Here is a 26130-nt window from a genome sequence, read left to right as displayed (position 1 = left end):
CATATTTTGTCTCCCAATATTTAAAAAATGTCACTATTACTTTTTTCTATAGCTCGGTCGAATATTATCTGTCAATCAAGCCAAATATTTTTAAAATCGGTTAACAAACGGTTATGTTATAGTGGTTGAAGTGTAAAAAAACGCTCAGAAGAGTCAAACTATATAACTATTTATTATTACGGAAAATGAAATTAAGTAAGCTTTAGAAAATTATATCAGTTATGCAATTTTTTGTTTGAACTTTTTTTAATTTCTTAACATTGGAACCTTAGTGCGTATGATTTGTATTATAATCTTTCGAACAATTAACAAGCATACGCACCAGGTTTCCAATGTTAATGACTACAAAAAAAAAAAAAAAAAAAAACAAAAAAAAAACAAAAGGTAAAACACCAAAAATTTCATAATTCTTAAATAACACTATGCAACACTGAAAATGCAAACAACTTCTAATACGCATTTTTTTGAAAGCACATATTGAGACTACAAAAACCATAGTAGGGTTTTGTCCTGCCAGATCCAGTTCGGATTTTATGGCCTCACTACAGTTTTTTGCATTTATCGGGCCTTTATCTCAGAAACGAATAGGAATTTGACCTAGCTGCCTTTGGCAATATTGTAGCCCTAAACTAGTAGAACTTATCTTTTGAAGAGACCACATAAGAAAAACTCCATCTAGGGCATCGACATCGATAAAATATAGAAAATTTTACATAATTGCTGAAATTCTGGTCTATATCAGCTAAACTATTGTGAGTTGAACCAAGTAACCCTTCGCAAAAGTCCTCCAAATAGAGTTCTCAACAATTCTTCAGAACATTCTGTAACTCTAAAATGCTTACTTCATGTTGTTTCAGCGGTATTTTGCATCATATCTTTTACAGCTTATCTTAAAAATGTTGAACAGTGTAACCGAAGTTATTGTTTTTCCTTTTTTCGAAAGCTTACATATTTTCTCTTTTCGTAACAATAAATAGATATTGTTTGGCATCTTCTAAGCAGCTTAGAGCCTGAGGAAAAATATTTTTTCTTTTTTATTGCGTTTTTCACATTTAAACCAAATAAATTGACTTGACTTGTCTGAAAGATAATATTCAAATCTTAAAAAAAAACACAAGTGAGCAAAGGCTATAGGCGGGACGGGGCCGACCATGTGATACCCTACACCACAACCCCTGCGCATAACCTTTTCTTGTAAATACTTATTTTAGGGAATATAATCCGACTACCTCAAACATAATATGCCTCTGTCTCTCTGACACCCCCATAAGCAACCAACATTTCGTGACCATCCGATCAAAATTGGGACCTGTAGGGTAATTGCAAAAATTGGAAGAATTGGAAATGTAAAGGAAATATGTTCTTTTTCCATTGACAGGTGCTGCGGTTGGAATACCCCCACTAGAAGCCGATATATTGACAAATAATAAAACTTTGAATTTGTCTCCACATGAGTCTTTCCCAATTCCAACCCATAACTATTATGCGACTTTAACAAAAATCAATAGGCTTCTTGCTCTGTGGGGCCCACATCAACCCACAAAATTTCGTGACTATCCGATCAAGCGAGCGTAAATTTTCATGTAAAACGTTTTGAAATGTATGCTCTCAGTAAGAGCTCACTTGATATCTCTATAATATACACACAAATGTTAGTGTTTTTGTTTATTGAAAGCCACAACAACAACAACAGATACATAGGTACATACAAAATTACAAAGAAATACATAACACACTTTAATAAAAGAAAAACTGATTGAAATAATTTGTAAATAGTCACACCTTTAAAAAGAAAAAATATATAGAAACGTAGTTGAACGCTTCTCCTTAGTTGTGAAGTAAAACAAATTTTACTCAGAGTTGACATCATCAGTGGGGAATCGGCATCTGGAATCAAATGATTATGTAATAAATAAATATGGATATACCATATTTCATATATACATATTGTCACGGAATTAGATTTAACTAATCTCCGTGTAGACGTTGTTTTATTCCCCGATACGATTTGTACCAAATAAAACAGGGTTCGTTTTAGATTACGTTTCTACAGTGCTTTATTTACTTTATTACACTTATTCGGAACTGACTGTTATAGCTAAGTACACAGCTTTACTTTACTTCTTTACTAGTCGATGTTTTCACTTCGCGACAAAATTCATAACTGCTCACTGTTTGCCCGGCATCTCATATTTATATGCCCACATTTGTCGTTTGGAAGTATCTAGAGCATGCATCTGGCAACATCGAGAAGCCAACTAACAACAAACACACAGACGCACACTCGCACCTAGCGAACAACAACAACACACATATACGGGATACAAACACAGAATACAGACATGACGTAATGGACAAAGTAAAGTACAACAAAAACAAATACTGGGCGATAATTGAACGATTATGGCAAAACAAATGGAAACAAAGGCACATTAGTAACATGTAAAGAACTAGAATGATGAGGATAATTCTACGTGGTAGTTGTTGTTGCTTAAATAAAGTAACTGCGTAATAAAACTTTATGTTACAATTCAAATTTTTAAATTAACGGAAATTAAACTAATTTAACATAAATCTATCAGTTACATTCGTAACAATATGTATGTAATTACCAATATTAAATACGGTCTAATAAAATAATTCCAGTCATCTTTTCGATTCAGTTATAAAATGTATTGGGTATTTAATTTACTAAAAACACAATTTCTTTAAGAGAACACAAAACACTGATTTATTCACTCACTTTACCGTCTTGACGCTACGCTGGCAACTAAAACACTGAACAAAGAAAAAACAAAATAATTCATACCATTTCTTCTTATCCTCTTCGCCTGCTACGTTGGTTAGCAACAACAAAACAAGAAACACACGAGTTTGACGCATACACGCCATCAAAGCACCAAAGCCCCCTTCTTCGCTTCTACGTCTTCTATTATACAATACACACAACTCTTTATTATAAAACAGCATTCCGCAGCCGCGATAGCACTGTTATTACTCTCGTTGACAAACATCCTCTCTCCACCCACGAAAAAGATGTTCTAACATAAAAAATATGTTTTACCCAAACATATCAAATTGAGATATGTTAAAAAATGTTGCAAACATATATTTGTTTGGATCCAAACATATTTCTAACATAAATTTTTCTGCGTGCACGTACGACAACCTACTGTACATCGTTGTAAAGGTGATATTTTCTACTTTCATTAGCAGGTTTTGCTTTTGATATACCCCTTATAGATGCGGATATATTAGCTTTGAAATAAAACGTTGACTTTCTCTCCAAAAAATTGTTTTGCCCATTCCGACCCCTGAATATTATCCGACCATCAAACATTTTGTGTACTAAAACGTACCACTTTAGTTCGATTTACGTCACGCCTACACATCAAGAGCAATCCACATTTTTTGAGATATTTTAATTGAGGTTCTCAGCGCAAATACGGCCTAACCCAACAACAGCCATCACATTTCCAGCTCTATCTGTTCCCCCAAAATCAATTATAGAACTATTTAGTACTTTACATGTAAATACATAAATACGAACCTCCTCCTATTATTTCAAAATTCCCTTTACACAATAACAAATTGTACCAAATCCTGTGCCATTTACAACTTTTCGTATATTTATGGCACATATTTCTTAAATCGGACGTTATAAGCAAATGATAACAGTAATCTTAATTCCAAATCTCACGAATCCAGACCTATCCGTTCATCCAATACAAAATTGTACCATACATGGAACCATTTCGTACCCCTAAGTGTACCTAATTCCACATTTTAGGATTTGAGCGCTATAATTTCACCCAAATCCTAATTGTACAAAATGTAGTACTTTTTGTAAGCATAGGTACGCATTTCCAAAACTAACCCCAACAGTAATATTAACTCCAATACAAATTGTACCAGATTTGGTACCATTTAGTACTTTTCGTACACATAAGTACAAATTTTCAAAACTACCTCAATGCTATGTTCAAACAATAAGCTTAATTCCGAATTTCAGAATTCCAGATACATCCGATAACTCAAATCCAAATTTGGTACAATTTAGTACTATTTGTATCCAAAGTACGACTTTCCAAACCTACCTCTATCAACACTCCAACAGCAATTTTAATTCCGAATTTCACGATTCCAAATGTATCCCATCATTGAAATCTAAATTGTACCAAATTTAGTACTATTTAGTACTTTTCCTACCCATAACTAAAAATTTCCAAAACTTTATCAATCCTACACTCCAATAGTACTCCTTATTCCAAATCTCGGAATTTCAGCTATATCCGTTCACCCAAATCCAAATTGTACCAAATTTGGTACTATTTATTACTATTCATACAAAAGAGTACGAATATCCACAACTACCTCAATCCTACACGCCAACAGTAATCTTAATTCCAAATTTCAGAATTACAGCTGCATCAGATTACCGTAATCCAAATTGTACCAAATTTAGTACCATTTAGTACTTTTTGTTCCCATAGGTCCGAATTTCCAAACCTACTTCTATCCAGCACTCCAAAAGTTATCCTAATTTCGAATTTCAGGATTCCAAATGTATCTGATCACCCAAATCCAAATTGTACCAAATTTGGTACCATTTAGAACTTTTCGTTGCCATAAGTACGAATTTCCAAAAGTATCCCAATCCCACACTCCAATAGTAATCTTAATTCCAAATTTCACTATTCCAGCTCTATCCGATCACTTTAATTCATATTTCACCAAATTTGGTACCATTTAGTACTGTTCGTACCCAAAAGTACGAATTTCCAAAATACCTCTATCCTACACCCCGACTGTAATCCTAATTCTAAATTTCGGGATTCCAGCTCCATCCGTTCCCCCAAATCCAAATTGTACCTTATTTGGTACTATTTAGTACCTTTCGTACCCATATGTACGAATTTCGAAAACTACCTCCATATCTCAAACCTACGCTCCAACAGTAATAGTAATTCCAAATTTCAGAATTCCAACTTTATCGGTCCGCCCAAATTCATATTGTACCAAATTTAGTACCATTTAGTACTATTCGTACACATGCGTACACATTTTCAAAACCACCTCCTTATATAAACTCATCTTCTAAACCTTGATTTTCATTCCAAATTTCAAGATTTTAGCTCTATCCATTCACGTAATACCAAATAGTACTAAATTTAGTAACTTTTAGTACTTTTCGTACACTTATAGTTCGAATTTCCAAAAACTATTTGGTACACCTTTCTAACTCTCCATCAGTGAATCTCATTCCAAATTTCAGAATTCTAGCTCTTCGCGTTTGCCTAATACAAAGGGTACCATATTTAGTACCTTTTAGTACTTTTAGTACAGTTCTAGTTCGAATTTCCAAAAATCCAGCCTTATCTGACACCTTCGGACCAAGAGTGACCCTCACCCAAAATTTCAAGATTCTAGCTTTAGCCGTTTAGTCTGGGCGTTGATTATCAGTCAGTCAGTCAGTGAGTCATCATTACTGAACTCTTTTATAAGTATATATATATATATATATATATATATATATATATAAGTATGGGTCTACGACCATTATTTCAATGCGTTACAAACTTTTTGTCTAAAACCAACTTATAGATAATACCGTCCCCACATAGTGCACGGTGCTCTTGAATCAAATTTAAATGGAAGGTGCTTACACCTGGGAAGTTTTTGCGGATTCTGAAACTACAATGTTCATAGATAAGAAAAATCAAAAAACAAAAAAAAATCGCCGGAGCGCTTTTTAAATAAATCGCGATTCTAGTCGACATTTTTAGGGGTTGTTTAGGTTCTCACGATTTTGCTTATTAACCGCAAGTCCTATCAAAATGGGACTGAAGAAAATGTTGTAGCTATGAAAATTCTCCACAAGATTGACCTTTACGGTATTTTCGTAGGCTTTACCATTTTTGAGATATTGAAGTTCAAATTGGGACAATGCACTGACTGTATCGAAATGAAAATATTAAATTACTGTTTTCCCAAAATTTGCCTATTTTGGTATACCGGTATCCTTGGTATGTATCGGAGGGGTTTGTATAGATTTATCGGTGTCAAGTCTTATGTTAACATCTGTTGATGACCTCTGAGTGGTCTGCTTAATAATTCGTATGATTATTTGATCATCCCCTGCAGGAGATGTTGTTGTCCTTACACCTCCTTCCCATTTTATGGCGATTTTAGTTCTTTTTAAGCGGTATCCAGCTCTGTTTTAGATATTGTGCTGTTCCTATGTTTATTTGGGACTTCGTTCGATACACAATTTTCAAAAATTTCCATTTTAGCATAGCATGATATAAATTTCTGGTCATAATTTAAGTTTTTCTTAAAAAATTGACATGTCTTGTTTTCGGCATACTTGTCTGTCAAAAGTAAACATAGGTGGGATAAAATGTACTCCTCATGAAAGCTTTTTGCCCCTTTCTTCTGATTAAAAACAATCAGATGCCAATCAATAAAAAAACTCGCCAAAAATGAACAAATAGATATTCGTACCTATGAGTTGCAAATGTTTTGAGCAGGATAAAACATGTGTTCCTCCGATATTTCTCACATTTTTGTAACATAAGTGTACATAACTAAATAATCATTTTTTAAATCTTGAAAATAGGGCCAATAAAGAATCAAATAACAAAAACAAACCTATTTCAAAACTCAAAATGTCTCTAAATATAGATTGAATATGATATAGGCATCTGAGTTGCAAATGCTTTGAGCAGCACTGTATATCTTCACTGTTTGAGTGGCAATACTACACAATGACGCAAACAAAACCAGTGGGGAAAGGATCAATGTCGGGCTGGGCCGACTATATGATACCCTACACCACTGTGAACATGTAAAATATATATAAATCTGAACTGATTTCGATATAATATGGTACAGTTAATACTAGACCAAATTCCGTCACAAATTCCAAATTTCATCAAAATTGTGTGGTGTTTGGTGTAGCAAATACGTGAAATCGGCCGATGGAAGCAATATCCAAATCTGAACCGATTTCGATATAATTTGGCACATTTATTTTAAGACCCAGTTCAGTCACACGTTCCGTTCAAAATCAGACATATATAACGTGTTTCGTGCAGCTATATCCAAATCTGAACCGATTTTCATAACATTTGGCATATTTATTTCTAGGACGAATTCAGTCAAACATTCCGAATTTCATCGAAATCAAACATACATATATATCGTGTTTCGTGCAGGAAATACGTGAACTCGGCCGAAAAGATATATGGGAGCTATATCCTAATCTGAACCGATTCTCACCAAAAGCAGTGTTCTTCCCATGGCTAAAAAATTATATTCCCCAATTTTCAGCTGAATCAGACAATAAATGCGACATGTACGTTGCAAACGGAAGGACGGACGGACATGCATAAATCGACTCAGAAAGTGATTCTATTATTACTTCCATGGCCATTCATACTTAAGCAGGGAGTAAAACAGGAAACACGGCCCAAGCATCCAATTTTTTAAATATTTCGGTTCACATGTTTTAGCTTTAGCTTGTTTCCTTTACTTATAAAATGAAAAATGAAATGATATTTTTCTATTTTTCATTTTTCTATATCAAAGCTTCCTGAGGAGAAATCACCACAACATCCCGTCGAGTTATCCACCGAGTTAATGCTGGCATGCACGGTGGCTCTGTCACCATCCTATACGAAAAAGCACACCCAACCCAATGTGGTGGAACGTCTACCAGATTTAATAAGGTAAGTCAATCTGCTTAGCATTGAGAATTTTAGAAATAAACTGAAATAAAACGTCATATGAAGATTAATGGCGTTTTTTATTGGAATAGCAACTTTTTTCAAACTAGTTTGGCTTAATTCCATTGTTCTTGTTTTAATATTTAAAAACAACGAATTTATTAGTGTGGAGGTTATATGGGATTGCCAGAGAAAAACTTCTCATGGAGGTTGTTTCTTTGGACACTCTTATATTTCGAGCCGACGATTGATGCTTGTGTATAACAAGTTTTTTGTTGAGAAAGTTATTGAAAAATAACTTCCGTGGAGAACATCCGCAAACAAAAAACAAGGCAACTGATGAGATCATGTGGCGAGTATCGAAATTATAGTCTTCCCCGCATTACACCCTGTCGAGCAATGACAAATTTTCTCCACTAATAAATTCTTTGTATTTAAATATTAAAACAACAAGGCCGACTATTAAAAAAAAAACAAATTACGACATATATTTTAGAGTAGAGATTGGTTTACGTAGTTGTGTTTTGAGTCGTGCTTCCTGTAAAATGTCGTGATATAAGTTATATGTAACTCGAAACCTCGTCAAAATCATGGATGTTACGCCATATTTAGATAGCCTAATCTGTTTTAGCTGTTTTATTTTCCAACAAATTCACAGTTTTTTCTATTCTGTAACATCACAATGTGCATTCGACCAAAATGAAAGCGTAAAAACTTGAAGAACGCCATCTGGAGGACAAGTTTTACATGATTAGTTGTTTATGCATTCATTTGTCTGTGGTAAAACATAGAAATCACCCTCTTATAATATAGCTCTGCAAAGGGGTATTGAGGAGAAATTCGAAGTTGCAGAAGTGGTTAGAAAGAGAAATGATATGTATATACATGTGTATAGGTGTGCGAAAATGTCTGTTGTATAAAATTTACGTATGTAAAAAGGAGCGAGATGAATATTGTACCACAATTCAATTTTTCGGTAAGCTTAATTCTTTATTTGGCGTGGAGTTTTAGCTTTCTTTTCTGTACTGATTGTTGTTGTAATTTCTGCTCGATGCCATAACCATGATGATGATTATTATTATAGAGCGTGTGTTTGTGTCTGTTACCACAAAATATTGCCAAACATAGATGTTGCCGTTATCAATAATCTCTGCTGCCGTAGCCACCATTTCTTTACCTGTTGTCGGGCCTTGGAACATCTACAACAACCAACATTTCATTCATTTTTATTTTTCTTTTGCCACAAAATTGTAAAGCCGCTTGCATTGTTGCTGGTGGTATTTGGTGTTTGTTTATACATATGTGGAAGTCGTGTGGTGTGTTTCGTTTCATCGGGGAACTCCGCTCCATTGGTAGCAACCCATTCCTGGTTGTGTATCCTTATCCAGGCCAGAGATGAAATTAGGAAAACAAGTAAGAAAGTATCAGTCATAGGTATAACCTCAGTCACTGACAAGAAAAAAAAACAACAATCACAACAATCACGAATTTGCTTTAAAATACGTGGAATCTGTAGGTACCGTAATGTGTGTGCAATACCAAATCATCGACATATACAATTTTTAGTAAGGAAACTACTGATTCATAGAGAACTCAAAGTACATATTAAATTACGTTAAGTTTGGAAGACATTTTTGAAAAAGTTTTAGAGTTATCTTGCACAATAACCATTTTAGCATGTGCTGGCGGAGTTTTTGGAGCTTTTGGGCCATTATCTCAACAAGTAGGGACTTACTCCGGAAAATATTGCACCGTTGTAAATGGGATCAATAGGACAACCTACTGAAAAAACAATCGAAACGATCTAAGGGGAGCTTTAACATCGCTTTTTCCGAATTTTGTGCGGAGTGGACCGATATAGTCCATATTTCAATCTGATACATGACTGGGTGAAATAATACGATGTGCAAAGTCTGCACCAATCAGACACTCCCTGTGAGAATTATCTTGCGGAATTGCCATTTTGATTGGTACCGTTAGGGTTTCTTGGAGCTTTCAGGCCAATATCTCAGGAAGAATGGACTTGCGTCCGAAAAAATTGTACGGTCATAAAGGGAGCAGCAAGGACAGCTTGCTGAAAAAAAATTCAAAACGATCCGCGACGTGCTCTTAAACTTCACTTTATCCGAATTTTGTGTTCGAGGTATCCTAGGGAGTGGACCGATATTCCAGCCCGATATATATTTGGAAGGAATAATACGATGTGCAAAGTTTGGACCAAATCGATTGCTCACTTCGAGAGTTATTGTTCACACCATAAAACAGAAAAATTTAGAACTTTTGTGGGGGAGGTACCCGAAGGTGTGGACCGATATGGCCCATTTAACTTAATTTAACCTAAACTAAGTTTGGACAAAATATAGCGGTACCCAAAATTTGGTTTCAATCAGTCGATCCGTTCGAGAGTTATCATGCGCACCAGCCAGACAGATGACGGACGGACATGGCTAAATCGACTCCAAATTGTCTGAAACGAATATTGTCCGAACATACTCGGGGTCTAAAACCGTTATTTCGATGAGGCACATTTTTGGTCGTATCAAAGTGTTTATACCCTTTCTAGCCTATAGGCTGAGGGTATAAAAATACATACAGAATCTACACTAGGCGTAGAAAAATGTGAGACCAAAATTATAACGATTGGGTTTATAACTTGGATATTGAAGCAACAATAAAAAGGAAAAATCATTGTTGGAATAATATTCCGAATTATATAACTTTTGGTTTAATACGAAAAATTGGAGAAAAAAATTCGGGAGTTCTTCTACTATTTCGCTAAATTGCGATACAAAAACTGAAGTACATTGCTAAAACTTCTTCAAGGAAAATAGTTTGTCATAAATTAAATCGGTTTCCCCACAGGAAATAATCGAGAGGTGTCAAATCGCACGACCTTGGAGGCCAATTGACAGGTCCACTTCTCGAAATCAACTTATCGCCAAATTTTGATTTCAATAAGTCGATGGTTGCGTTCGCCGTATGGCACGTAGCGCCATCCTGTTGAAACCACATCTCCTCCGGATCAATGTCATCCATATTTTCAAACAAAAAATCATTGATCATGGTGCGGTAACGATCTCCATTGACCGTAACGCGAACTCCAGCCTCATTTTTGAAGAAATAAAGTCCGATGATGCCACCAGAGTGAAAACCGCACCATACGGTGCATTTTTCTGGATGTAATGGAGTCTGTAGGGTCTCTTGTGGATTGGTCTCACTCCATATGCGGCAATTTTGCTTATTTTGCAAACCCGTTAAGCCAAAAATGCGCCTCATCGATGAACACAATTTTGCGATAAAACAACTGACGACTCGACGACTGATTTTCAAAGTAAATTTGGATAATATCGTAGCGTTGTTCAAGCGTGAGTCTATTCATGATGATTTGTCAGAGTATACTGAAACAAATAAAAAAGTTTCATAAAAATTTAATTTTTTGTGTTACTTTTTACAGTTTAAAGTTCTATCTAGCTTAAAAAAACACCCTTTATAATTGAAAATAAACTTTAGAGCCACATGAGATAATTAAAATGACATAAAATTTATTTCTCACTATTTTTCTTCAATTCTGAGAATCGTAAAAATGTCGTAAACGCATTTATTCAAAAATATAATTTTTTAACAAAAAACAAAAAATTTAAAATTTTGTCAAAGTGACTTTTTTTGCGACTTTTTTAATATTTGAATGAAATAAACGTTATTATAGTTATTAGTAGGCTTATCTTTATTCATTCGTGCAACAAAAAATAATTTTTTGAAAATTTTTTTTTTTCATTTCATATGTATATTTTTCAAAAAATTATTTTTTTAAAATCGATTTGTGCGTGAACTTTTTTATATTTCAATGGAATAAACGATAGCATAGTGATTAACAGGCAAAAGTTCATTCATCCCTGCTACAGGAAATCAGTTTTAAGGAAAAATGTCAAAAAGTCATAACCCTAATAGTCATACATCAGAACCATGTTGCCCAAGGTGTATTCTTTAATTCCTTCTACCTCACTTCTTCGGGTCCATTGTCAAACCTCACCCTCAGAATTTATCGAAATAATGGATTTAAACCCCAAGGGTGTTTGGACGAAATCCGTTTAAGACAATTTGGAGTCGATTAAGCAATCGTTGTCCGTCTGTCTGCCTGTCTGGCTGGTGCGCCCGATCACTCTTGAATCGATGAACCGATTTGGTACAAAATTTTGCCTCCGCATTATTTTGTCCAAACTTAGTTTAAGTTCTCAGGTACCTCCCCCACAAAAGTTGGAAAATGTTCGGAAAAATTGTGGGAACGATAACTCTTAAAGGTAGTAACCGATTTGGTCCATACTTTACATATCGGAAATTTCTACCAGACATAGATGACGTTCCAATATGGACTCCATCGGTCAACACCTTCGGGTACCTCCCACACAAAATTTCGGAAAAGTTCGATTCAAAGTGAAACAACGCTAAGGGAATTAAGATTAAGAAAACTATGTAAAGTTAGGAGATAGGGTCAAGGGTAAAAACACAATTTTAGGTGGATAAAATCACTTGAACAACTAGGAACCCTAAATTTGTCCACAAAATGTAGCTATTGCGATTTTGTTGGATCTAACGAGAAAAATACATTTTTGCGTTCATGCAATATCAAATGTTAGCTAGTGGAAGAAATGTCCAAGGATGCCTCTATCTCCCGGTGTATAACATGACGATCTTGCATTATCCGTTCACGCACGGCTTTATTTTTTTCTGGCACAACGTCCGTTTTTGGGAAACCCTCACGACCTTCGTTTTTTGAAGAGTGTCGGTCACGATTGAATTCATTAAACCAGTTTTTCGTATCTCATGCACTCAATCTTGCCGGGATTATCCACGTCGAAAGTTGTGAAAAATTATCGGACGAAAATGTTCACAAGTAAATTCAATTTTTGTGCAAAGTGATTTTTTTATGTCACTGTAAACAACCCAACACATGCTTGTATAACGAACCGTCTTGAGTACGCTTAAGCTAAAAACTGACAAATGTCCCAAAAATAAGTGTCAAATGACGCCTGGCGACACTGTGTGTTGCCTAGGCCAAAAAGTTTTCTAGTTCCCCTCGTAACAACAAAATCAAACACAATCATTCAAAATGTAATATATTGCATTAATGTAAATACATTTTATAAAATAATTTATCATAAAACTAAAATTGCTTTTTGTCCAGTTATGACCTCAAACTGATGACAGAGCGAAATGTGTATCTATGGATAAGGATAATGATGCGAACATAGTAAAAAAACATGCCATGACAAATCATTATCAATTATCGCCGCAAATATAGTGTGAATGAATATTGGGGAGAAAACAAAACAATAACCAAAAATCATGTTAATGACAGACACAAATTATACACTTTTATTTGTGGACATGAGAGATCAAAACCCCCACCCTTTGAATATTTTACAAGTGATGGAATAATGTTTTTTATTTTTTGTAATGGTACTAAATTTTGTACAATTTGAATTTGGGTGAATAGATAGAGCTGGTCATTTTGGAAATTCGTACGTATGTCTACGAAAGTTACTAAATGGTACTATATTTTGTATTGGTTGTAGGTAAAGTTTTTGAAATATGTATGTGATATAATAAATTGTACAAAATTTGGTGTTGGTTCTTTCTGTGTAAATGCACACTAAATGCAAGCTAAATGGTACTACATTTGGAGTAATTTTGGTACTAGATGAATGATAGAACTGGAATCCTAAAATTGCATTATGGTCACATGTGATGTGAGGAGAAAATTGGAACTATAAGCATACCAAATGTACTGGAATGGAATATATCTGGAATTCCGAAATTTGGTAAAATTGTAACTATTGGTGAGTGCTGTTGAGATAATGAGGTCGTTTTGGAACTATAAGTACGCACGGAAAGTAATAAATGGTACTAAATTTGGATTGAATATCGCTGTTGATGTGGTTGGTATTAATACGAATGAATTTGAATTCGAGTCTTAGGTGTACGAAAAGTATTAATTTTTTACCGTTAGTATTAGAAAGGTTAGAAATCGAATTTTGTAATTTGAAAAAATTTTTCGTATTTTACTTTATAATTTTTTTTTTATAAATCTGTAGGCCTATTCTGTAACATTTAACAACTTTCGATATTGTTTAAACATCTTTTGTTATTGTAAAAACTACAAAACAAACAAAAGGAATTGTTGTAAAATAAACAATTATTAACGTTGTTAAAAAGTTACAGAACAGGCCCCCTGTTTCCATCCTCCTTTCTATTAATGTGAATTTTTCACTAACGAAGTAGCGGGCACATGCTAGTAAAGGATAAATAAGATAAGAGAGCTGGCCAGTTTCCTCTGGTGTTTATTGTGTGTCTTATTGTGGCGAGAACTTGGTGTAGTAGTGTGATGTGACAGATAAATGATGGATTTTCGATGACAATGATGCTAGAAGTCATTTCAGTTCTTGTGCTTTTCTTGATACCCACTTGAGTTAAGCACACACTTGACCCCTTTCATCTTTTGCGTGTTTCTTTTGCCCACCAACAAAAGGAACAAATATGCTCCACTCTCTCACTAGTCTATCATCATTACTCCTTCTTAGTTCTTTTGAATTGAAACAAGAACCCTAAAAAAGAAGCATTCATAATGGAAACCACCCATCGCACAACAAACAAGGACAATACAAACAAATGCCACATAATCCGAAAAGCATCCATTACTCAGCGTAAATGTCTTTTTGATAAATAAACTTAGGATTCTGAATATACGAGGGCATTTCGGAAACTTCTTGGCCTAGCACAAAAAGCGCGGTATAAACAGAAAAACTTCCATCTCTGTTATGAACACATGTTAAATTTTGTTTCGATCTGGCAACTCCTTCATATAGAAACAGGTGTTCAAAAAAGACGCATCCGCAATTTTTTTACAATGGAAAAATTAGAAATAAATATTTACATAAAAAAGGTTTATCGGGACAAGAAATTCATAATGATATGGTGAATGTGTTAGGTGAAAGTGCTCCTTCATATGCAACAGTAAAAAATTGGGTTGCTGAATTTAATCGTGGTCGTACAAGCATTGAAGATGAACCACGTAGTGGACGTCCTAAAACAGCAACAACAACAGAAATTGTAGCCAAAGTGCATGATATGGTATTAAATGATCGACGAATAAAACTGCGTGAAATTGCTAATATAATGGACATCTCAAATGATCGAGTACATTTAATTTTGCATGAAGAACTACAGATGAAAAAGCTTTCTGCAAGATGGGTGCCGCATTTGTTAACAGTCGATCAAAAACGCATAAGAATGAACATTTCTCAAGCTTGTTTGGATCGTTTTAAGCGAAATAAAATGGATTTTAAACGTCGTTTCATAACTGTTGATGAGACATGGATCCACCACTATACTCCAGAGACAAAAGTACAATCCAAACAATGGACTGAAGCTGGAGGAAGTGCCCCAAAGAAGGCAAAAACAATTCAATCGGCTGGTAAGGTTATGGCAACGGTTTTTTGGGACTTCAAAGGTATTTTATTGATTGACTATCTGCAAAAGGGTAAAACAATAAATTCAGAGTACTATTGCAACCTTTTGGATGAATTAAATGTACAAATTCGAGAAAAACGTCCTGGCTTACAACACAAAAAAATAATTTTTCATCAAGACAACGCACCAGCGCACAAGAGTGTTTTAACAATGGCTAAAATCAACGAATTAAAGTACGAGTTGCTTGACCACCCACCTTATTCTCCTGATTTAGCTCCCAGTGACTTTTACTTGTTCCCAAATCTAAAAAAAATCCTTGCTGGCAAGCGTTTTACCTCAAATGAAGATGCAACTACAGTTGTAAACCACTATTTTGAAGACCTTGAGAAAAACTATTTTAATCAAGGGATAGAATTGCTAGAAAAGCGTTGGACTAAGTGTATTGAAGTTTCAGGAGATTATGTTGAAAAATAAAAATATTTTTGAAAAACTAACTATTCTCTTTCATTGATAGGCTAAGAAGTTTCCGAACCGCCCTCGTAGAGAAAAACAAGAAAAGGAAAAATGGTGGGCGGAAGGACTTGCAGAGAACTCGAACATCTCTTAGAATGACATATTTCTCATGCCCAGCAAAATTTTATGGAAGTGGTTCCATGAGATGCCATGATTTCACTGGATCTTTTGCATTGGTTCAAATGAAGTCGTGAAAGATCCGATCTTTTCATCAGCATTTGAACCCATTCGAAGGAAGTCGTGAAAGATCCGATCCGTTTCATCAGCATTTGAACCAATTCAGAGGAAGTCGTGATAGATCCGATCTTTTCCTTAGCATTTGAACCCATTCCATCGATCCAATAGAGATGAATTTTGTGTTTTTATTTTTACACGTGTATATATTCTTTTATTTATCAAAATATGTGCGTTTAAAGCAATGTAAGATTTACTATGCTAGGAAGTCCCAATCATTGAGCTAAAAGTAGAGTCGGACTGCACTCTTTGGTATTAGTCGTGTTCCTTTACGTGCCTGAGGTTACCAGTTTTTACTCGCAGTGTTTCCATACTTTTAAAACCATACAATTTATATGAGAGCAGTTCACCACTTTTACCATTTTTGCAACAATTACCATTTTTAAAAGTAAAGGAACAGACCAATTAGAAAAATTTTCCTTGTCTGCTCTAGAGAACCCTGCTCAACAAGTCGGTTTGTAGATCCCTACAAAACAACAAACATTTCCAAAACGTTGTAAAATAAAATTCACGAAATAGTAATCTGCAGTTGGAGTCAATGTCGAACTGATGGGAAGTAAAATCCTTTTGTAAGATGAATCAAAACCTGTTGCGGAGGAAGTAAACTCTGTTGCGTGCAGCGGCGTTGTTTAGACTGCAACAGCTGGGACGGCCGGAAGTCAAGTTTCTCACTTAAATTTACAACCTGTTGCTTGCCAAACACATCGTTCCCGAAGTCTGGAAAATAGGCCAGCTACTGAAGCCCGAAAAGGATGCCAGCAAAGGTGAATCTTACAAACCGATTTCGCTTTTGTCGCCCGTAGCAAGGACCCTTGTGGCTATAGTTCTTCCAGCATCAGAAATAACTTTCCAGGATTCGTAAGCAGCACAACAACTGCGCTGAAGGCCATCTCCGTATTAGCAGAGGACTCACTCAGAGCAAGCCGTGCTCATAATCTAGAAAGAGAAGTCTAACGTTACAAGAGAGAACCTCTAGATCAACAAGCCTTTCAACCAGGTTTAAGTAGCATTCACAGATGCAGTAAACAGTTATCGTGTGAATGCGGTCCTTGGAGAACATCCACCATCTATCGCAGCTGAGAAGCGCCAGCTGTCAGGACAAACCAGAGTAGTTTTGCGTCAATACGCTCGGGATGGTGCAGCCGTCAAAATTCCTATAGGGCAAGTACTGATGACACGACACACTGCACCTTTTCAATTGTCCTACCACCCCTGGTAAGAAACTTAAGTTTGCAGCTTTGTGGTTACAAACCATACAGATAGCGAAATAGCCACATTCTTACGACTGATAGACCCAGAGTCAGATTAAGCAGAAAAATGAGAAAACAAACATATTAACTACTGTTACAACATCGAGAACAAACTGCAATTATAGATGTAAACTTTATGATGATAAATAAATTATAGTTATTTCATTAATTCCTTTGAATTAATAAAATAAAAAAAAAATGAAAATCATTTTTCAATACAGCATTTTCCATTTTCCGAACAAGACGTGAAAATTACATGCCAAAGGGTTGGTGAAAATGACATGCCAAAGATTAGTGAAAATGCTATTCTTGGGAATTGGTTAAGATGCCATGCCAAAGAATTGTTGAAGATACCATTCCATCGAGTTAGTAAAGATGACATGCTTAGGATCTGAAAATGAATTGCATCTTTTGGGGGTCACGCTCTTGTAAAAAGAATGAGTGAAGATGCTGAAAAAATGACATTCCATTTCACTTGCACCCATTCTTGAATAGCATCTTTGGCATCGAACATTTTGCTGGGATGGTCAGGCTGATGACCAATAATTATACTAAAATAATGATGATCCCGAATATTATGACTATCAATTTTGTTTGGCTTAGTCAAGTATTTAGCCAAGAAACTATGTCTTCAATATTCAGAAATACATACACGGAGGAAAAAGGCCTCTCTAACATATGTCCCAAACATATTTTGCAGCAAACATATATATGTTTGCAACAGTTCATAACATAACATATGTATGTTTAGGTCCTGCAAACAAATATATGTTGTGTGCTTGGGTGTAAAGGTGTAAACAAAGCTTGGGTGTAAACAAATTTATGTTTGGGTGCAAACAAAAATGTGATGGAATGTAAAAGAATTATGTTTGGGTGCAAGCAAATATTTGTTTGAGTGTAAACATATTTATGTTTGAATGAAAACAAATAATTGTTTAAATCTAATATACATACAAACCATAAAGCCACAAAAAACAGACACATACACAAGCCAGTGGTCGCCTACTGGGAGCAAGTGAACGTAAATTTTAATATAGAACACATAGAAGTGTGTGCTCACTTGCTCTCAGTAAGCGCCCACTGGCTACCCTTGACATAAACACACATTTATAAATAAAAGATCGGCGGAGCGCTTTTTTATAAATCACGGTCAAAGTTCACATTTTAAGGTTTTTTTAGGTTTTCACGATTTCGCTTAGAAACCGCAAGGCCTATCGAAATGGGATTACAAAAAAATGTTGAAGGTGTGAAAATGTTTTTGCGGATTCTGGAACAGCAATGAAAGAGAAATATCCAAAAATAAGTTAAAACTCGCTCGATTTTTAAATAAGAAGAGTTTTGTCACCAAGTACTGCTTTATCAGCCTGCTAAAGTACCCACACTGATCTTCCTTCTATTCAATGAGGTGAGGAAAATTATTTTCCCTCTCCATTTCAAGGTGGGGTTCTTATGGTTACGGTTGTGGCTATGACATACTAATCGAATACATAGATTTCTATAGTTTTGGTTCGATCAGCTGATTGATATGGCCTTAAGGCGTTACGGCTATGTCATGACTAATTTTACCTATAACTATGTCAAAAGTTCGAGAACACATATTGGTCCGTGGATTTTTAAAATAACTTTTCTCTCAAACACACCAAGCGCTGTCTTATGTGTCATACATCAGGATGGGCGGTGTCAAATATTATTTTTTTCTTTAGTTTGAAACTGATGTTGTTGTATTATTACGGAATTATCCTTAACTTAATCCTGTGTAGACGTTGTTTTATTCCCCGATACTATTTATACCATATACAACGGTGGATTGTTTAGATTACGATTCTACAATGCTTTATTGGCGTTATTCACTTAAGACTTTACTTCGTTGCTAAGCACTCAGCGTAATTCTACTAAGCACAAAGCTAGCTGACGGTACCTTTTTATTCGTGGTCTGAATTACAACTCAACTCACCCACCTGCTACTCTCCCGTATTTATACTCGCTCGATGATGGGCAGACTGTTCTATCCTTCTCAATCTAGGAGGTTCTGTAATGTTCAGGCGAAATGCTAACGGATTCGCAAATACACATACAACAGGCCTGCTCAGAATGGTCAAATTTTTCCCCATCAATTCTCTTTCGGTTTTTGGTGATACACAAACAAGTGAATATTTTTGGTTTTTCTATTTTTTTTTTTTGTTTATTTTATCTAGGGAATCGTTTTTGAGGACAATAAAGTTTAAAAATTAATGAAACATGGAAAGAAACTTCCAAAAAGGTTTTTTTCACAATTACTCTTAAACAGTATGTTGTTCTCTGTGAGCAGGGCTGACATACACACATGCAAACACACGGATGAATGCAAACAACCAATGGGCAGAGGTAATAAATAAGAGAGTGTAGAAGGGGTTACAATGAATGAAGTCACAATGTAGCCAGATTGTTAGACAAAAACAAATATGAGAGAGAGAGAGAGTTCAACAAAAACAATAATAAACATGGAAAGTGAGTGAAATTCTTTACACTAGTTATTGTTAATTTGATTGTAGCTTATGCTACATTCAAATTCATAAATTAATAGAAATTCATGTAAAATAACTTAAATACACCCGTTTCTTTCAAACCAATATTATTTATGACGGTGCTGAGGAAGACATGTTCATTAACAATCCAAATTGTAGTTTTAAAATTCATATTTGGTCCGAGTATTTGGATTTTGAGCGATAACACCATCGGTAACCTAACCCAAGATTTATTTTTGCCATAGCTGGAAAAATTAGTGTATTCCTAAATTTAGACCCGTTGAAGCCAATTTGTATGTTTAAGTCTTTGTCGGCCGTGGATGTGACGAAATGTATAATATTGAACAAAAAAACATTGTTCCACAACATCCCATACGGGACAAGGGAGACTTCTCTCATATCAATGAGTGCACCCCGATTCATATTTTAGCTCAATGATATGGGACCTACTGTTTATCGCCGAGTCCGAACGGCGTGTCTTAAGACATCACTTGTGGAGAAGTTTTTCAAGGCTGAAATACTCAGGAAATGTCGCCAACATTACTGAGGGGTATTTTGCCACCGTTGAAAAATGTTTGATGTTGCTTGGCCAAGGAATGGTGTATAATATTGAATCAAACTTTTTCTTCAAGGCCCTTGTTCCACACAATACTCTTGGCCCTTTCTCGTTCGTAGGATTTTTAATTTGTTGCAATTGTCACAAGAAAATAATATAATGAAAGGACAGGGATACTTAATTTCAAAAAGGACATCAACTTTCAGTAATGAAAGCCAATCAACATAAAACTTTCCAACATTTGCATTTTGTAAAATGCTTAACAAACAGACATTGAAAAATCTATTTGTAATGTTGTTGGTTTTTGTTTGTTGAAACCAACAAAAAATAAATATTGTTGGCCATATTTCTCATGTTTTTATGCTGAGGGAGCAGCAGGAAAACATTTGCAAATATCTATTTTTGAATGAACTAAGCAATTTAGCAATTTCGGATAAGTCGTACATGTGTGAGTGTTAACGAGAAGATCCTTATGCCAATAAACAAACTCATCATTGTTACCACAAAAAATATCCTTCATTTGCTATAATTTGCAATACTTGACAAGTACTCCAAAGGACAAATCATGTCAACTACAGGATTGCGACAATGATGGAAGGAATGGATTGGATATAGTATTTGTGAATAGGAAAACACAAGCAATAAGAACTACACTACATATCGCTCATTTACTCAAAGAGTGACATAACTCAAAAAAATGGGGTTTTTGAGTTAACAATTTCTATTTTTTCTACGTCTTTTATCTTGTGTCAAACTTTCTAGTTCATATTTCTAAAACTCAACGAGTTACAGCTTATTTTCTAGGAGTTTGGTATAAATCACCAAAAAAGTTTTTTGAGTTTATGAAGTACTAAAACGCTTCAAATCATGATTGAACTTGCACAGAAATTTAGCACTAGCTCTTTACAAAAGATGGTGCAAATAGTTATTTTATTTATTGTGTAAAGACGGGAAGTCAAATTTAAATCTGCAACATAAAACGCGTTTTTTCGAAACTTGATTTTTTGAGATATGTCACTCTTTGAGTAAATGAGCGATGTGGTTATTAACAAATGTATATTTTATCAGTGTGATTATCTAGTGGATGTTGTAAAAATCAAAATGAATTATCCACAATATTTTGTATTAATTGTATGATTGATTGATTTGTATGATTTAACACAAACCTGACTTGGACATATATTTCAGACATAAGATTGGCAGTATAGAAACTGCAGAAATCCGATAATTTCAACCGAAATCCTAAATAAATTGTATCAAAGAATTGTTCTTTCCTCAAAACTGTTTCCGTCTTATTGCAAGCCTCGACAATTCGTATTAAGAAAATACTGTTAATCTATCAGTAGGGATAGGGACACAAAGCCAATCACCGTAAACATCCTAACGGACAGTAAAACAACAATCAAAGCTATAACAAGCAAGACGGTAAAATCAAAAACTGTCTTGCAGTCTAAAAAGTCAATTAACGACTACTCTCATCATGGTCGGTTAACATTATATGCAGGGATTAAGGGTAACGAGATAGCTAACTCACATAGACAACGCTAAGCCTTTAAAAGCGGCGCGTCTATCCATATATCCCTCTGGAACACTGAAGACAAGGGAAAACCACAAAAATCCTATGGGGGAACCCAGGCGAGGACAAAACGAAGGAACTACTCTTGATTAGTACAAAAGACATTAGTAGACTGACAGAAATCCTTACGGAGATTATGAAAATGGGACAGATTTTCTAAAATGATACATTTTTAAATAATCACAAACAACAGGTCAACCTGGCTTAAGTGTATGTCCATACGGACGTGTGTCGATTTTTATATTGTCCCTCTTTTCAACCTGACCTAACCTAACCATCAGTAGGGATTTGATAGTAAAAAATAATACTTAGCACATTTTGCCTTCTAGCACTCACCTGTTTTATATTAATACCTCACATGGTCAAATAGAAATTCAGCAGTAACATTGGCTTATGTTTACATTGTCCTCTTTATACATATCTACATGGAGATACTATATGCAGGAACGTATGATGAACATGATAATGCTGACATTTGCAGTATTTGCTCGTTTCATCAACATTCATTGAAAGAATCATCTGAGGATTCAGAAACACTGACAACAGCATGGTTCAGTGCAAACATTAGAGATACAATGGAGCCATGGATTTGTTAAGGCTTTGAATTCGTATGGGGAAACTTGATTCAAGAACGAGTGTGTGTCTTTATACTACTTGTTTTTCGCTCAACAAGCTGGCCTTAAATGCAGACATAACACTGAACGACGACTAGATACAGTTTAACATCATTTGCCACGTAGTGGTCATAAGCCGGAATGAGTGGTCAGTCTCCAGTCTCTTCCATAGCAAAAGAGGTATCATTAAAGGCATCAATCCTAAATAGCGGACATTATTTTGGCCAATCACACATACATACTTAGTATATATCCTCTTTAGCCATTTAGTTGCTTGGGTGTCGCTGTGTTTGAGTTTTCATTTTCGGTTTATACTTTTCAGTAAATTGTGTGACGTTGTAATATTACGGATGCTTAAGAGGTTTCCTTTTGAATATGCTACAATGTCCTGTCATCGTCTGTTATGTTTGGCCATGGCTGATTTTTTGTTCTAAACTGCAAAAGCGTAACAAAACGTGAAGAAAAATTGAAAGAGGAAAAATAAGTTTGTGAAAATTATGGAGAAATGACGGCAAGCAAAAACAACAACAACACACATTTCTTTATATTGAAGTGTAAATTAACACTTCGGTTAACTATAAAAACACAACATTTTAAATAAATACTATTTAAGGACAAATATGGCAGGGTATTTAGGGATTTTGTCGCTGAAATGGAGATTACAGTTTGGGGTGATGCATTTTAAACATATTTTAACATTGGAGTTACAAGGGGTTATGCTATTTCATATCTGTGTGCAGAGCGACTACAAATCGGGGATTGTGAGTTCTACGCTCAGCGTCAGTCAGTAAACAAACTAAAACAAGTAAAAAAACATTATACTATCTACCATAAAATATTCTGAACTAAAATGGATACTCCAAATGCCTAAATTAGGTACCTTTATATAGGGGCAATACCAAAAAATTGATCTTCAAATGTCAGGTTTTAGTTAGTTCGTTCAAAAATTGTAGCTAAAATCCTCAAAATAACGAAAAGGGGGGTACAGTTATATGGGGGCTATACCAAAACATGGACCTATGTTGACGATTTTTAGTGGAGAAGTTTCGTTACCGCTGAAAACCTCAAGTGTCAAATTGCAGCTAGTTCGGTTAATAATTGTAGCTAAAATCCTCAAAATAGCAAAAATCGGGGGTACCGTTACATGGGGGCTATTCCAAAACATGGACCTATATTGACGATTTATGGTGGAGAAGTTTCGGGAGCACTGAAAACATTAAATTCCAAATGAGGGGGGCTATACCAAAACGTGAACATATCTTGGCAATTTTTAGTGGAGAAGTTTGTTGGTCATTTAGAGCCTCAAATGACAAATTTCAGCTAATTCGGTCAAAAAATTTAGCTAAAAGCATCAAAAGCCGTAAATCGGGAAGTACCGTTATATGGGGTCTATACCAAAACGTGAACCTATATCCAAAATTCCGATTCTAAAATCTGTTCGAGATACTAATTTTGGTTGTTGCGCGAAAAAGTTATGGCGGTTTTAATTCTGATCTGATCTGATTCTGATCTAAGAAATAAATCTTAAAACAACGCTACTCATTATATTGCGAAACATTGTTAATTAAGGGCTTCCTACGTACTATATGATTACTGAGGTCACATAACATTAGTGACAAAGTTGTAAATTTTCGCGGAAATTAAGAAAGAATTAAAAAAATTGCTTGCTTGCAACTTGTTTTATTAAAATTTAAGCTGTTTATGCATCGGAAAAATATTTTAAAAATATGTACGTAATCTAAACATCGCGACGATTCAAATGGAACCAAAAATATAGAAATCTGTTTAGCGGTTTGCACATTTTAGCAAAAACAAAAAAAAAATATATATTGAGGGATGTTATAAAATGTTCGTAAGAGAAAATATTTTTCAAATTTTTTTGTGAGTTAGTTGAAGAAAATGTAAGAAAATTAGGTCGGAGTTATTCTTCTATTTCAGTTAAATTTCACGCAAAAAATCACGTTTTTTATTCTAATCACTTCTCGAGTACACGCTAAAATCTAGCGGAAGATATGGGTAACGTTCAAATAAATGTTGGGTTCCTTTGAATGCGGTATAATCTTCAAATAAAACTGTATTATTTGAAATTCGTGTAAATCGCGAAATCCTCAAAATCGCTTGATGCGCATGCGGTTTATCAATACGGCGAATTCTTCTCTTTTAATTTGTACACATTTGCCAGGATTTACTTTGGCCGCTAAGATGTCGTCTGCAGTTTAGTGTGCAACAATCTGTATAAGGCTTATAATTTGCACAAAGTGCATACACTTTTTATGCGCATCCGATTTCACTACCAACCGTGGAAAAATACATCGATCTAATCCTATTTCGATCAAATCCACCAAGAACCGTGGATGTAGCATCACACACTATTTTTGGGATAAATCGGATACAGCTCCCATGCCACTAAATTTTTTAAACCGCTGTTTTCGCAAATCCGCGAGTGATGTATCAGTTTTTTCATTGACAAGAAAACGATCCACAGAAAATGCGACTAAATCCGCGATATTTTCAAAAACATTTTTCGCACATTTTTCGGTTTTTGCAGTTGCTGTTTTCGCCGTTCTAGTGGATGGATTTTCACGATCAATGATTTATATGATCCGGACCGCCGAAAATCTAAAATATCGCGGGGTACCAGCACACTCAAAAGGATATTGTAAATACTGTACCCAAAAAGTATGTTTTTTAGAAAAAAGATCGCACTAAATGTTGGCCTTTGGCAGTAGATTACTCTGCTACTGTGTGGGCTACATAGCCAATATACACATCAAATTATGCGTAATTGCGAGTACTTTAATCCTATTAATTGTTTTTTGAAATACTCGAATGCGCGTTCCAGTTAAATTAAAAATACGAAAAACAACTAAAATCCGGCTTCAAAATGTCAGCATCCATAAAAGGTGGAAGCAGTGGAACTTTCGAAAAGCGATACATTAGAAGTGTAATCTTCATTTTGTATTCTTCTACTTTTACTTTGGACATATGTCCGTCATTTGAACGGTTTAATCAGCAATCAAATAGTAACGTAAAAAATCTCGTTAGCTTCAACGTTTTTTTTTCCTATTTTTATTCATTTATGCGGTCATAACTTCCACGCAAATTAAATTATTTTGCCAAATTTTTGAGCTTTGTTCAAAAACACCTAAATTGATCTAGACATGGTCATAGTTACTGGTAAATTGCAATAGTTCGCGTATTATAATAGTGCAAACCTTGGCTTCATGGAAACTACATTTTTTTGATATTCACTCATATACTGTATATGGTCGCAAATGATTAGTTCGATGAGTTACAATCAAACTTAATACAGTAATTTCTGGTTAACTGCATTATTCATAGCTGCATTTTGGCGCTACCTGAGCAAAAATCTGTTTATAGGCAACTATTCTCTAGATTCCGTTCAAGATATTATGTTTTAGTGCACATTCAATAGCTGCGTTTTCGGCATAGCTGCATCAAAATTTTGGTGATTTTACTTCATTTGGCTGTAAAATTTACATATATATCTGCACAAGAAAAAATTTAAAATTTTTTGCGAACTCAAAACAAGGATAAAATTCAACCATCTGATTTTGTACTGAAAAGAAGTGTGCAAAACAAATACAACACAAGAAAATATAATGAATTGTAAAAAATTGTAACGTTTTCTCTCCCGAACTTGAAATGTCTCTTACTTTATTATTTCA

The 26130-nt window shown here is 34.9% G+C and overlaps 1 protein-coding gene across 3 annotated transcripts in view; it reads left to right on the top strand.

Moving 5' to 3' along the window:
• Positions 1 to 26130, top strand: part of ssp3 (SCAPER domain-containing protein short spindle 3) — a 115985-nt gene that overhangs the window by 14844 nt on the left and 75011 nt on the right. For all 3 annotated transcript variants that reach the window (XM_073969042.1, XM_073969043.1, XM_073969044.1), the window contains exon 6: positions 7591 to 7730. In XM_073969042.1, the coding sequence (XP_073825143.1) occupies positions 7591 to 7730 (140 nt within the window). The remainder of the gene's footprint in view (positions 1 to 7590; positions 7731 to 26130) is intronic.

This window comes from Musca autumnalis, unplaced genomic scaffold, assembly GCF_047663935.1.
Source record: "Musca autumnalis isolate F117 unplaced genomic scaffold, ASM4766393v1 scaffold_2, whole genome shotgun sequence".
Lineage (NCBI taxonomy): Eukaryota > Metazoa > Arthropoda > Insecta > Diptera > Muscidae > Musca > Musca autumnalis.
This window is presented reverse-complemented; position numbering and strand designations above follow the sequence as displayed.